The sequence below is a fragment of the Lethenteron reissneri genome, chromosome 4 (assembly GCF_015708825.2).
Source record: "Lethenteron reissneri isolate LAM-NWPU_2019-01 chromosome 4, ASM1570882v1, whole genome shotgun sequence".
In the NCBI taxonomy this organism is placed as follows: Eukaryota; Metazoa; Chordata; class Hyperoartia; order Petromyzontiformes; family Petromyzontidae; genus Lethenteron; species Lethenteron reissneri.
Genome location: NC_083782.1, coordinates 7002067 through 7016061, shown reverse-complemented (window position 1 = coordinate 7016061; position 13995 = coordinate 7002067). Strand labels below are relative to the sequence as shown.

At 55.9% G+C, this 13995-nt stretch overlaps 1 protein-coding gene across 1 annotated transcript in view; it reads left to right on the top strand.

Moving 5' to 3' along the window:
* The window catches only part of PTPRD (protein tyrosine phosphatase receptor type D), a 228459-nt gene that overhangs the window by 146379 nt on the left and 68085 nt on the right, over window positions 1–13995 (top strand). Inside the window, 1 exon segment of the mRNA XM_061562738.1 lies at window positions 12358–12546. Coding sequence (XP_061418722.1) covers window positions 12358–12546 — 189 coding nt within the window.

Here is a 13995-nt window from a genome sequence, read left to right as displayed (position 1 = left end):
GGGCCATTGTGTCCGCCTGCGTCCGCACAGCCATCATTCTCCAGGCCCTGTCCTGTTAACAGATTTTAATTTTGAGAGCCGCACGGAACAACAACACAAAATCCACACGAAACAAAAGGGAGACAAAGGTGGCCCTGAGAAATCCCGCATCCCTCTCCCCCCCCCCCCCCCCCACACTCTTTCTCGGAGGCGTCAGCTAACGCCGGCGCAGATCTGCGTGCTCAGGTCTACGTGCGGCGTGACAGCCTCTTGGCTCGCACACCGCTCCCGGACGTTTACAAAGGCCCGCGCTGCTTCGTATACACTCCTCCTCTGGATTTCTCCTGAATTAAAGCCATATTTTAAGGCCACCACTCGGACGCTCTCCCTCCAGAGGGACTCTCTGGAGCTCCCGTCAGTGGGAGGCCTTTCCGTCAGCAGTTTTCGAGCACACGCGCACAAGCAATTGCGGGGGCTGCCCTTTTACCGCCACCACCGCCGCAGATGAGCGTGTTGAGCAGCGGTGGCGCTGTGACCGACTCGGTGGATTCACAAAGGGCTGCAAAGAATTGTATCGCTAGACTCTTTGGTTTTTGCGGTAAAGTCATGTAGGTATAAAATAAAATAAATCACGACGTTTCGGGCGCAACACAAGCGTCCATCATCAGGTGGGACGCTTGTGTTGTGCCCGAAATGTCGTGATTTATTTTATTTTATTTTCAACCTACGAGACTTTACACGAAAGAACCAAAGAGTATGGATTTCTGCAGTCACGAAAGCTTCAAATCAAGATTATTGTATTATTTTAAATATAACGGTGATCATGATTAGAATGGTGATCAGGGTTTAATTGCTGACCAAATATTGGCCAGGTCGCTGTGAGACTGGAGTAGGCGGTACGTGACTGGTAGGAGCCACAGCCTGAGCCAGGCGTATACTGAATGTGGTGTGCCGGGTCACGTGCATATTTTCTGGGATGACGATCCGGACAGATGCGGATGAAGCGACAACCTTGGCGGTGATGACACCCGGGTAGCGATGTCACCGATGAGGAGGAAGTGGCCGTGGTAGCGAAGCGTCGATGATGTCATCGGCGGTTGTGGTGAGATGTCCGTGGTGGCACGGCACGCATAACTCCGGCAGACGGAGCATCGTCTAACCGCCCCACCACGCACGAAATGCCTGCCTCTGGAAAATCTCCCATTATTTACTCCGGTCCTCCACAGCCCAGACCCCGAGTGTGCCGGTCAATTAAGCTGCACCAATCACGAGGCCCGGCTCGGGAGGTTGGGATGAGGAGGAGATGGAGTCGGTGGGGGGGGGGGGGGGTTGGAGTGGGGGGGGGGGTAGTGCGGTGGGAGGGAAGGGGACGTGTGGGGCAGCATTGAACAGATTAAATTCTCCCAATCGGGGCACCAAACCCATAACTGTAATTGAAAGCATCTCTGCGCGATCGTCCGGCGCGTAATTACCGAGACAACCTGCAGAAGCCCGCGCGGAGATCGGAGATCGGGCGTGCGATTGGGCGGGGAGGAAAGAAGGGGGGGGGGGGGTTGGGGGGGGGGCGGTGGGTGGGGGGAGGTGCAAAAACGAAAAGATATATGGAGTTGTCGAGGGGGGGGAAAGGTGCATTAGGGGGATGTAATGAATACGGATGGCACTAGCATTGTGGGGTCCTGATTGATGCGACCTGGCTGCTGTTTGCATTATTAATACAGTTGTTGCACACCGCCGTCCTTCTCGCAAACCCTAAAGGTCGTTTTGCCTGATTTGACTTTAACTGTCGGCCGCTTGCCTCCACCGCCGCCGCCGTCGCCGCTGGCCCGTGGGCCGCATGCGGAATGGGAATTAGGGGCCGAGTTTACGGCCCCTTCCCGCTGACGCCCGCGAGCGCCGTAATTTACACGCGCGGGGGAAAATCTGCAAAGCTGCGATGAGAGAGAGCGAGCGAGCGAGGGCTTGTGTGGTGGGAAATAAATAACCGTCCGTGGGGATGACGACGATGGTGGTGGTGGTGGTGCCGCCTAGGACTGGCCAATATCGGGTTGCTGTCTCAACCCTTCGATGCGCGTGGGGGATTTGATTTCGGCTGGGTTGGCGACCTGCAATATATTTCCGTACCTGGATTGCATTTCGGTCGCCCGGTATGTCACCACACCCGCCGCACCTTTGGCTGTGGCCGTGGTTACACCGCTCGCATGCCACACTTCTCTCGAGCCGACCGCCGACCCGGAACATATTCGGTCGGAAACGAAGCCCTAGCTGGGTGCGTGTTGCGTCGCTGTCACTTGGAGTTTCTTTCCTCTCGATGTCTCGACAGTGGAGCGGAGAGGCATTCCGGCACGTGCTGTTTATCTGAACGGATGAACCACCCCCAGCCCCCCAACCCTCCCTCGGGCTTGGATCCATTTCCTGTCGTTCATCCCAAGTGATCGTCCCAAACCTCTTCTGAAGGCTCCATAAGGCCTCGGATCGCACCCCTTGACCCCTGCCCCCCCCCCCCCAATTCTCACAGCTGGCACCTGTCACCCTTTTTGGGGGGGCTCCTGCCGCCCCCACCTGCCAGCCCTCACGTTCCTTGCCGCACGACTGCATCAACAACAAAAAAAAACTAATTAGGAATAATCCTGCGGAAGGATGGATTCTGCGAGGCTCGCCAACGCGCACTCAAGTTGGATGCATTTATTGAGCGGAATGTAAGCGAGGTAGTCGCACAAGCTAAACATATAAATAGTGTCCTTTGCGTTGCTGGTATGTCTTCATGTTTTGAGCTACGCTCTCACGAATTTGTCTGCTTTGTATTCGGCAACTTCATACCAAAGTTTTGTTCATATTGGATAAATAGAGAGTTATCGTTCTGCCAGCCACCCCCCTCCTCACCCGCCGTCAGTGACACGCAGACAAAGCCACAGGCTGAGCTGAAACTCTTTCAAGCTCGGTTGGAAAGGGTTCAAAAACACCGGCGAACCTTTTTTTTTCGCGATAAATAAATCACCGGCTGTAATGAACCGCAATTCTGACTGGAGGACTGGCCTCATCGGCATTGAGAACGACACCTGGCTATGCATCGCTCAGGGACACACGGGGGGTGTGTGTGGGGGGGAGTAGGGAGGGAGGGGGTGGAAGGGGGGCGGGGTGGGAGTGGGGACGTCAAAAGGAGAAAACCTGCGGAAGAAGCACGTTTTCTGATTTAATTAAGCCAAAGGCCAAGCCACGTTTGGCTAAATCGGGGAGCAAGAAAACCCGCCGACGCAGGCGCTTATGTTAAACAGGGTGCTCGCTCGAGGGCTGTGTGGTCGAGCGGGCGGCGATGTGGGGGGCCCAGCGTGTCAGCCACACTGTGCCTCTCTCTCTCACCCCGCCCCATGCGCCCGCCCGCCCGTTTGCCCGTCAGCAGGGCGCCAAATAAAAATTTTAACAAAAATCCACCCTCTTATCGTCCTCGTGAAAGGAACGGGCCACGTGGTGTCGCACGCGGGTCCCCTCATGGGGCCTGCTGGTACGACGCCAACCACCCCACCCCTCCGCTCCCCCCTCTATAAGCCTGCACCGAATTACTGAACCACTCCCACGCTCGCGGCAGTTCTCATCGTAACAATGACATCTTACATCAACTTATCGGCGGTAATTCGTTATATCCGTGGCGATGAACGTATCGGTACGGGGTGGAGGCCTCCCCCGTGCCGTGTCAGCCATGGGGGGTTGTGTGGGCCATACTTCACCACGCCGGTTCGGCGCGGGTTGGTGAAGCGGGGCGTGGGGTGGCTCGGTAGGCACCGGGTCGGCGTGAGCCGCGGCCGGGAATCGGAGTCAGGCCGCCGGGTACGCAGCTGTTTGTGACATCAGCCCCGAATTGTAACAACCTCAAAATCTCGCTTGCACAAGTCCCGAATCATCCGTTCTCACGAGGACACCTCTGTGTGTGGGAAGGCGCTCCCTCGGGGTTATTTTACTGCACCGCAAAAAGAATCCAGAACGCCGCGTAGGATACTCCAGGGGACCCAGGGTCACCCTCGCCCTCTTATATCCACCCCAGCCCCTCAACCCCCCCCCTCCCCACCCCTTCTCTCGTACATTCCACAGTGTCCTCAGTTTGAATCTCCCGGCCCTCCTCTATTTCGAATCGGCTGCCAATCAGAGGGCGCCCTCTGGCCGGTTTGGCCATTCAATTTGATTAGGCTTACTCCTCAACCAATGGCAGCCACTGAGCCTTACGAAGATCGCCAGTGCCGAGTTCAGGCATCGACGGTGGCGAGTTTACGCCGGGAGAGGTGGCGTTGTTTGTATAATGAATGAGGTTCGTCTTTCAACGATGCTACACATCAATTATACGCTCGTGCCACATTGAAGAGAGCGTTTGAGAAAACACTTCTAATGAGGTGGTGAAAGCTAGAGGATAAAAAAAAAACATCCGAGCGTGCTGTTGGGTACGACCTCCCGTGTTTCAATCCACGTTGCTGCATGGGAGAGCTGAACATTCGTGTCCTGAAGCACGTGCAGCGAAACGTCGGACACTGTGCCGGATAGTGCGCAGCGGCACGACCCTAAAACGCGTCACAGCACAACTGCGAAAAAACGCGACGCGGTGGTTTAAAAAGGATTCTCGAATCGCATTGTGACCTCTAAAATAGCGATGAGTCATTATCTCGTGAGCGGCGGGTGACCTTCCACGTGCCTAATAACCGCTCGCAAAATTGGAAAAACCCGACGGGGAAAGTGACTGCGTGGCTGTCAGTTCGGGGTTCGCTGCCACGCAGGAGGCGAGGCCCCCCCCCCGTGTCACTTGACCCCTTGTTTTTTTTGGTAAAAAGAAAAAAAACTGAAGACAATTTTTTTTTTTTGCCCAGAGGTCACTCTCAGCCTTCAACGGCGCTACTGCCAGGGACCCCGTGAAGTGCCCCGAGTCATGGACCGGACCCGCTGTGACGGCAAGGGCCCACCACGTGTCGGGTTTCCGGTTTCGCCCTTCACGGATCGAGACGCTGAAACGTCCACCGCCTTGTGAAGCGGCAAATTATTGCCGGAGCCACCCCACCTAAACGAGCGTTGGCAGGAGTCGAGCGGTGATGAGCGAGTCACGCACCGGTTTATTTATGGCCTCCGATGATGGGTTTGGCCAATTTCGTCCAGGTGGCTTCTACATTTTCGGGCCGCAGTTACCAGGCGACGAAATGGGTTATCTCTCCCGATGCGTTTCCGCGTTGCGGCACACGTTCTCACGAACATCAGCGGTGGAAGCGGCCCTCCCGGTGCGCAATGCCCCATATCTGTCGATCCGTTCACCGCGACGGAAATTTGCAGGCACGCGATGAAGTGACACGTGGTCATATTCTGCCCCGTGCTGGGTCAATGTATTCTGCGTTTTGAAGAGAAAGGCTCTGCAGTGAATCTCCCCTCTCTGCCTCTCTTGTGAGGGCCATCTCATTGCTCGGCACTGAAATGGCTTCTCCGGGCCCGTGTACCCATGCGTGCGTCCTGGGTGTGCGACGCGTGATGCCGTGGGCCGGTTTGTCATCGTGGGGCCTGTACCGATGCTCACGGCGCTGGTATTTGATTTATCCGACACGATCATCGCTCCAGGTGACAGGACTCTGCTCTGGGCTCGTCTTGCAATTTGTCCCACACGTACGCACACAGATATACGTGGATAACCCTCTTTGCAAATTGAGGCAAGTGCTGTTGGCAAGCACCTATGAAAGCCGGCACAGCACACGATTCTGTGGGTGGCCAGCACCACGCCCGGCCACCTTTGTCTGCCAAATGATGACGTTTACACACCGCACTGGGTACTCGTGCAATGCTGAATCTACCTATGGGATGGCCAGGACCGGTTGAAATATTCACCCACTGCTATTGATTCGTAGCGTGCGATGCTAACCAGCCCCCCCCCCCCCCCCCCCCCACGGTACGACACATAAGGAGTCGCGAGCACGTGCGCCTTGCGCCGCGTACACGCGGGCACCGCGGCGCACGCACGGACAGCCGCTACCCGCCTACCGTTTTCAAATCGGTTATGAGAAAGTGACACGAGCGAGATGAATGAGGGGGGGGGGGGGGGCCCGCGCGCGTGCGAAGGTCGTTACCCGAGCGTGGGGGCCGGTCAACCCCCACCACCACCACCACCACCCAGAAAAACCTCTCCCGTCAGCAAATACTCGAAGGGAACTCCAATCGCGGCCGCTGCCGCAGGTGCCTTTTAAGTGTCGGGGCCGGGGAGAGAGGCGCAATGATATTGACGCAGTAAATCTCGCGCTCGTGGCCGCCTCTCGAGTTTCCATGCGAAGGAGCAGCCGGCGGGAGACCGATATAAATAAAGAAAAAGGAAGAAAAACAGCGCTTACCGCACGTGTGTGTGTGTGTTGAACTTGTTTCGCACCGTATGTAGCCAGACGTGCTAATCGGAGGTGCGGCGAAGGACGACAAAACAAACGCAAAAAGCAGGTTGAAATCAAATAAAGTTTGCAATCTAGATTTACATGGCTATTGGGTCCCACCGTGCTGTACATAAACTCGCACCTGCCGTAGGAATGCGGAACTTCCACCACTGCCTCGGGACTATAAACATGAGATGAGCACCAATGCCTCAATGCTCAATTGAGAAGGACGTCTCCGTCGCTGCATGGATTCCGTGGCGCTTCCCAGCGTGCTTTGGTGTTCCTCGGAAGCGTTTTGATTTGTCTTTAATTCGCGTTAATTCGGAGGGTCGTGGTTACGGCGGTAACCACGACCCTCCGAATTCGCCCGACGAAAAGGCTTGTCGATTATTTAATTTTATTTTTTTATCGTCAAGCATTGGGTGACTCCTCGATCAATTTGCGCGGTTTTAGTTTTTTCTAAGTGTAGGTTCCGAATAGCTACACGACTCATCTTGGTTTTTTCGGTAAAGCCACGTAGAAGGGAAATAATAAAGTAATAAAAATTAAACATAATAAAATACAATTCTCACGACGTTTCGGCCACAACGCAAGCAGCCATCCTCAGGTGAAGAACAGGTCTGTGACTTTACCGAAAGAACCAAGAAGATGAATCCCTGCAGTCACGAAAGCTTCAAATCGACAAAAGCTACACGACTGTATACTGAGATTTAACTCACATCGGCTCATCTTTGTGATAGTTATCGTGACCCGCATATTATGGACAGACGTGCGGAGCTAATGCACGAACGCTTTCAACCTTTTTGAAAGGCATCGGCGAGAAGGAAGAATGGGAGCGAGAGAGTTGTGAATACATTAAAGAGAACCACATTTATGATCTGGGCTAAGACCCTGTTTGAACGCTGTGGGAGTTTCCGCTCACTGCCGTGCCCTTTATACCATCACCCGTTACATTATGATTATTATTTTAAAAGTGAAATTGCATAGATCTCTTGGAAGGAGGGAGAATTGGGTGCACAATGCAAATGACAAATTCTACATTCACATGTCATCTCCGCCACGTCGGTTCTCGCCGTTGCGCTGCGCGGCTCTCCGACGCGCAAGCGAATTGTTCCGCACGACGTTCGACGTTTGTCTCCACGTGCTGGTCACGTGGTGCGAAACCTCGGACGTCACGCCGAACATCGCGGGATTGTGACCCGAGAGCACGTGGGGAAAGTGGCATGCGTCGTCTTGTTTGTTTTTTTTTCATTTCGAGATTAGTTTTTTTTACATCTCCATTCATATCGGTCGGCGTCAGCGTCACGAGACGGAGAATCCGAAATCTCACCGAGCAGTGCGAGGGGCAGCACTTCCCACTCGCACGGCCATAGGAGAGCGAGTTTCGTCGCGTGACGTTCAAACAGATTTACCAAATCTCAGATCTGATTATAATTTATTATTATTTAAAAATGAGCGAAGAACCACACATTTCACGTCGCGATTTTCTTACTGTGCCGTCGCCGGTGACCGCATCGAGACAAATCCGTTCGCTACAATTGAGAACGCGGTCTGTAATGACGGGCGGCTTGAAACATGAATTCGAACCCGTGATACCTGCGGTGCCAGATCAGCGCTCTGACCTCGGAGTCACCTAGTTGGGCCCTGCTCCACGTGTCACCTCGGACAGCACATGGAGCCTCTCCTGCAGAGGCGGTTGGGTGGGGGGTGGCGGGATTAGGGAAACGTTTAAGGGATGCTGGGTCGCCGCTCAATTTCTGGCTCCAGATTTCGAGGTTTCTTGGAAACTCTCCGTCAAGGCGCGCTGTGGCGGCGTGTAACCCCCTAATCAATACGTCCGCGTGACTCCGGCGCGCCCATTACAGAGGGGGCCCCGACTCCTTTTAATGTGCCCGCTCTCTCGTTAGGATCTCGCCCCCCTCCCCCTCCTCCTCCCCCTCCTCCTCCCCCTCCTCCTCCTCCCCCTCCTCCTCCGGTGATTCCCACTCGTGGCAAAAGGTGGCGGTGGCGCTCACGGTCTGTGAAGCGTTGCTGGTGAGGGGTGGGGGGTCGGTTTATAACGATGGACGTGGGAGGCAGTTCGCCTTGCAGGCACGCACACAGTGGGGGCATTAAGCAACGCTAACAAACAACGCCCACGCTGTGTGTCTATTTTTGGGGGGGTTACAAAAAAAGGGGAGAGAGAGGGTGAGAAGGGAGGGTCCCCCTCGATCCGTTTGTTTTGTTTCGCGGTGTGAAGCGACTGAAGCGACGCTTTCAAGGCACGCCCGGGCAGGCGGGAGCACTCGTTGTAATGCGTCGCAACAGAAGAAGGGATTTGTGTTCAAAGCCATTTTTTGGTGCATCTAGCTTGCTGCTCCCTCTCTGTCGTGTCGGTCCTTTACTGGGTGCGGGGCGGTGGCCGCCACGATGGGTCCGCGTGCGAGATTCTGTTAGACGCGAGTGGCAGTGGGGGCCCAGACACATTGTCGTCGTACCAAAGCATTGGCAATCAAAACTCTCATAGCTACCCGTCGGCTTCTGCCCCCCCTACCGTCACCGCCAGTTAAATACCTTGCGAAGACAACACGCACGTTGGAAAGCGTTACGTAAGCCCATGCACACGCGGCCCCGATTAGCAACGGTTGGTTACGTACGGTGCGCAAGATATCTTCATCATGCAAGTACAAAAAAGATGCCCTTTGCAAGGAATCAAGTCTGCAGTATCCACGCGTGCTTGTGTTGAACGTGCAAACGAGACGTGATCCGATTATAATATATGGGCATTGTCTTTGAGGCTGATTGGCCTCCACCATATCAGCCTTCTTCATGGCCTAAGTCTCACCAGGGTATCTGTCGTATTGCCAGAAAGGGTAAAAACCTACTCTTATTTTTCATACTTTGCTACTGGCACAAAAAAAAAGATCCCATGATACGTACTTAGGATCTTCCCCAACGTGTTGATCTGGCGGGTGACATGGCCGAGCCGGGAGCGCGCTTTCCGCCCCTTGCAATTGCGTTCTGACAAATCGATCCGAGCGTCCGCCCTGGTAAATACTGCCGGGTGTATTTCACTGCCCCGCTGTTAAATGTTTTAAAAGATTGGGTTGAAAGCTCACGGCAACATCGCCCCTTTGCCGGCAGACTAAAAGGCGAAGCAGCGCCTTCACGATAGCCGCTTGCGCTGTCGCAATTGCGTGAATTCCAAACGTATTTCAATCACTATTATTACACGTGCTGCACGGTATAATTATCAAACCGCGTGCTGTCCCTCAGCGGTGGAGCAAGCGGCTGCTGGTTGAGGGCGGAGGGAGGCGGATTGCCTCCGCTCACCACCCCTCCGGGGGTCGATAAAATGAGTACAATCTTGATTTGAAGCTTTCGCGACTGCAGGAATCCATACTCTTTGGTTCTTTCGGTAAAGTCACGTAGGTATGAAATAAAATAAGTCACGACGTTTCGATCGCAACACAAGCAATCTTCATCGGGTGGAACAACCACAGCAAGAAAATGCTGATAGGCGAAAGGGCTGCTGTGGCAAGAGGTACGAAAGGGGGGAGGCAAGGGGAGAGAGAGAGAGAGAATTAGTACAACTTTGTGGGGAGGTCGTAAACAGCGGTTGACCCTACGGATCAACTCTTTCCCGGCCATGGGAATGTGTAATTTCCCACCCACCGACTCTGAACGTTGAGCATCGGGACGCGAATGCCCATTTTGAGCAGCACATCGCTATGGTCATCATTATTTAATATTTAGTTGGATGCAACCTCTGAGGAGGAGAAGGAGGATGACGCGTGACAAACGAGCGCCGGTGACATCATCGCTGCAAATGTCTCTCTGGCCTGGGATCGGCTTCGCTTCTCACGGTCCACAGGCCCATGACGTCAGCTCGCGTGCGCGCGCCCTAATCCCCCCCACCCCCTAAGGCATGGGGGGGGTGTGGGCTAGGGTTGGGGCTTGGGGGGTGCGGGGTGAGGGCTGGGGGGGCTGGGGTAAGGGCTGGGGGGGTGACACCTGGAGGAGGGGGGAGGGTACTGGGGTGTGGGGTGCGGTTGCCACCTGTCCTGGTTTTTTTTAACCCCAAATGGCTCTTTGTTTATTGTGATACAAAATTTGTGTTGAGTTTGTTGTCCTTTCCCTGCACCAACGTACATACAGGCATACAAAGAACCCCCCCCCCCCCGCCGAAACGTTAAGCGGTCAGCAACAAACAGCACCAATCGACATTGTCACGAATATCGTGACACGCGTGTGCAAAGGGGGCGGGCGTGTCCAGCGCCACGCCTCGGTCGGCCGCCTTTGTCTCCCCGAGTGGCCGATCATCTCTGCGCCGTGGAGCTCGACGGCTCTCCTCCTTCCTCCGCCCGCCTGTCCCGCGCTCGTTGTCTCCGGTCCCGTGGCCCCGTCGCGTCTCGCCGCCGCAGCAGCAGGAGGAGGAGGGGTCGAGGGGTCACGTCCGCGAGCTCGCGTCGCCGTGGATGTTTCGCCCGTGACCCCGGAGGTTTCGCTATTCTGGCTGCTTTTCATCAGAGCTGCTCTGTGAGCAGTCCCCATCTCCCCCACCACACCACCAGCCCCCCTCCCCTCCCACTTCCCTGTACACAGCCCCCCCCCCCCCACGCCCCCCAACTCGCCTCCATTCATCAGCCCCCGGCATACACAAGAGCTTCAGCTATCTGGGAAATCCTTGTCTCTCAGCAACTCGCGACAATGTGACCCCGAGTGTGCATACCCGCGCAAGGACGCGTGCAAGCAAAAGCTGTTTGCGCGCGTTTATGCGTTTCCCCCCCTCCAACACACCACTTCGTATGCCTCCGACCCCCCCCCCACTCGCCACTTCGCGCTCCCGCTCTGTGCGCCCCCGTAATGCACCCCTCCCACCTCCCCTGCCGTCACCCTGCGAAGTCGCCCGTGTTTGAGTGACACCATTGTCTGCGGCGTTCACGCCAAGTTTAGACACGTCACCTTTTTGAGCCCCGACGGCTTTTTTCCCGTGTGTGCGTGTGTGTGCTTCTGCACGTGTGTGTGTTTGTTTGCACGTGTGTGTGCGTGTGTTTGTGTGCTCATGGGGAGCGGTAGTGTAGCGGTTAGCGCGCTGCGCTATGAACCTGGCGACCCGGGTTCGATTCCCACTCACGGCTAACACCAGTGACGATTGTCTGAACCGGTCCTGGGCCTCCCCTAGGTCGACTCAGCCTTAAATTAGTACCTGGTTCGGTGTGTAAACATCGCCACTGGGGAGACAAAGGCGGTCGGGCGTGGTGCTGGCCACCCACCCCCTCGTTCGTGTAACGTTCTGGCCTTCATAGGTGCTCGCTAACAGCACTTGCCCCTACAGTCTGTTAAGGCTATACGGGGGATCTTTGTTTGTGTGCTGGCAGCGGTGGTGCAGTGGTTTACACCGCTGTGCTAAGGGAACCCAGACACCCGAGTTCCATTGCCGGCCACGGCTGTTGACAGTGGCGGGCAATGTCCGAACCGTTCCTGTGCCTTGCCGGGCACCTGGTGTGGTGTGTGTGCGCGAAACATCGGCACTCGGGAGGCAAACGCGGCCGACCCAGGCGCGTGGCGCCGGCCACGCCGCCCCTTGTACACGCGTGTCACGTTATTCGTGACAATTTTCGATTGGTGCTGTTTGTTGCTGGCCGCTAAACGTTTCTGGGGGTCTTGGTATGTCTGTATGTGTGTTGCACTTCCTTCACAACTTACGTAGCCAACCGCGCCAATCGGAGGTGCGGGGGAAGGACAAGAAACTAAACACAAAAAGCAGTTCTAAACAAACGAGTTTTCAATGTGAATTATTTAAAAGTGCATAGCTCCAGTGGCTTCCTAATATCGGAAGGAAGAGCGTTCCGGACGGCCACAGAAAAGCGTTCCAGCAGCGGTGGGGCCAGCGAGTTAGACGGCTGCGTGTCGACTGTGCAGCAGCAATCTTCGAGCGCCGCGCTCAGCAAAGGCCGCGACCACCGCCCAAACTAACCTGCTGCACTGCCACCCCCCACCCCTCGTCGCCTTTCGCCCACAGAGGACCAGGTGCCCCCCGGGTTTCCGCGCATCGACATGATGCCGCAGCTGAAAGTGGTGGAGCGGACCCGCACCGCCACCATGCTGTGCGCCGCTACGGGCAACCCGGACCCCGACATCCGGTGGTTCAAGGACTTCTTCCCCGTGGACACGCAGGCCAGCGCCGGGCGCATCAAGCAGCTCCGCACCGGTAGGCGGTCCTCGTGAGACCACCCCCTCCCTCTCACCCCATGGGGTGGGGGGCACACGGGGGGGGGGGGGTGGGTGGTGGGTGATGGAGGGAGGAGGAGCGGTGGGGCGGAGGCCCGGGGGGGGGGGCAGTCGCTCCGCCGTGTCCGTGCGTTGTGGAAGGTGGTGGTGAAGTTAGAGGGTCGGGCAGTAGTGGTCGCGAGGGAGGGCCCATTTGAGCGGAGTTCATGGGGAGCTTAACTCAAGCCCGTAACCCTAAATCCAACCTCTATGACCCCAACCCCTAAACCTAGCCCTTAAGCCTAAACCTAACCCTAAATCATAGTCCAACTCTGTCTCTAACCCAAGCCCCGTACCCTCAATCTAACATATTACGCCCAAATATAAGCCGTGAAACTAAACCCTATCCCCTGATCCCTAAACCACAGCCTAAAACCCTAGGTCCTAACCATTAAACCATCATCTCTAACCCCATAAACCTCTAACCTCCAAACCCATCCTCCAATTCAACCCTTTTAAGTGAAAGTGATGCTCCCTTTAAACAAAACAAAAATATCAACTGCAACCCAAGGGAGCTTCTTTGCTACAGGACATCAAATTTGCTCCGTAATTGGCGGTGCAACTCTGCGGGGAGGGTGGTGCCGCACAGCTGGCTCCGTCACAAAGCCGAGCGGCCAGGAGAGAGCGAGCATTGTCCACGCAGAGCCAGACATTCCGACGCTCGTTTGCTCGCTCGCTCGCTCGCTCGCTCGCCCGTCCCGGCGCTTCGTATTCGCCGGGGCTGAATGCAGAGCGCGCGGCGCAAGCGCGCTCGTGCAGAGATGACTGCGATTAGATCAGTCGCCCGAACCGTATCTCTGGCCGCGGCCATCCGAGTTCGTTCACTCAATTAGATGAGCACCGACGCTGGCTCCGTCTCCTGGTTGCCGATCTAAATGGCGCCGCGCGCGCTCTGAGACAGAGACCTCCAGGTGAGTCCCGCCGAGGTCCACCTAATATAATCCTCGCGAGGCCGCGCTGTTCCCCAAGCGATTGCGACGTGGGCGGCCTCCCAGCCCCCCCCCCCTCCCCCGGCTACTTCTCTGTGCCAGCGCCAGGCCCAGGCGGGGGAATTCGTGGCCCGCGAGGTGAAAGCCCGAAAGCGGCGCTCCATCATTTTATCGCCACGTTCTACCGCACGTTATTTGTTTGTTTCATTACATTAGCGAGCGAGTGTGCTCGAATTATCCCCTAACTCATTTTTATGTTTGCGTGCGCATGTGATTTTTTTTTCTACTCCCACCATCCAGTTGTTATGTTTCCTATGAGCATTAGAATTGAATTCGCGGGGAGAAGATTGAAAACGATTACAGGAGCTGCTCAGTTCATTACGGCCTGGGCTGTGCGTAACCACCAACCGCCAAGCGCAAACTCCCCCCCCCGCACATCCCCATCCCCCCCACCTCCTCCA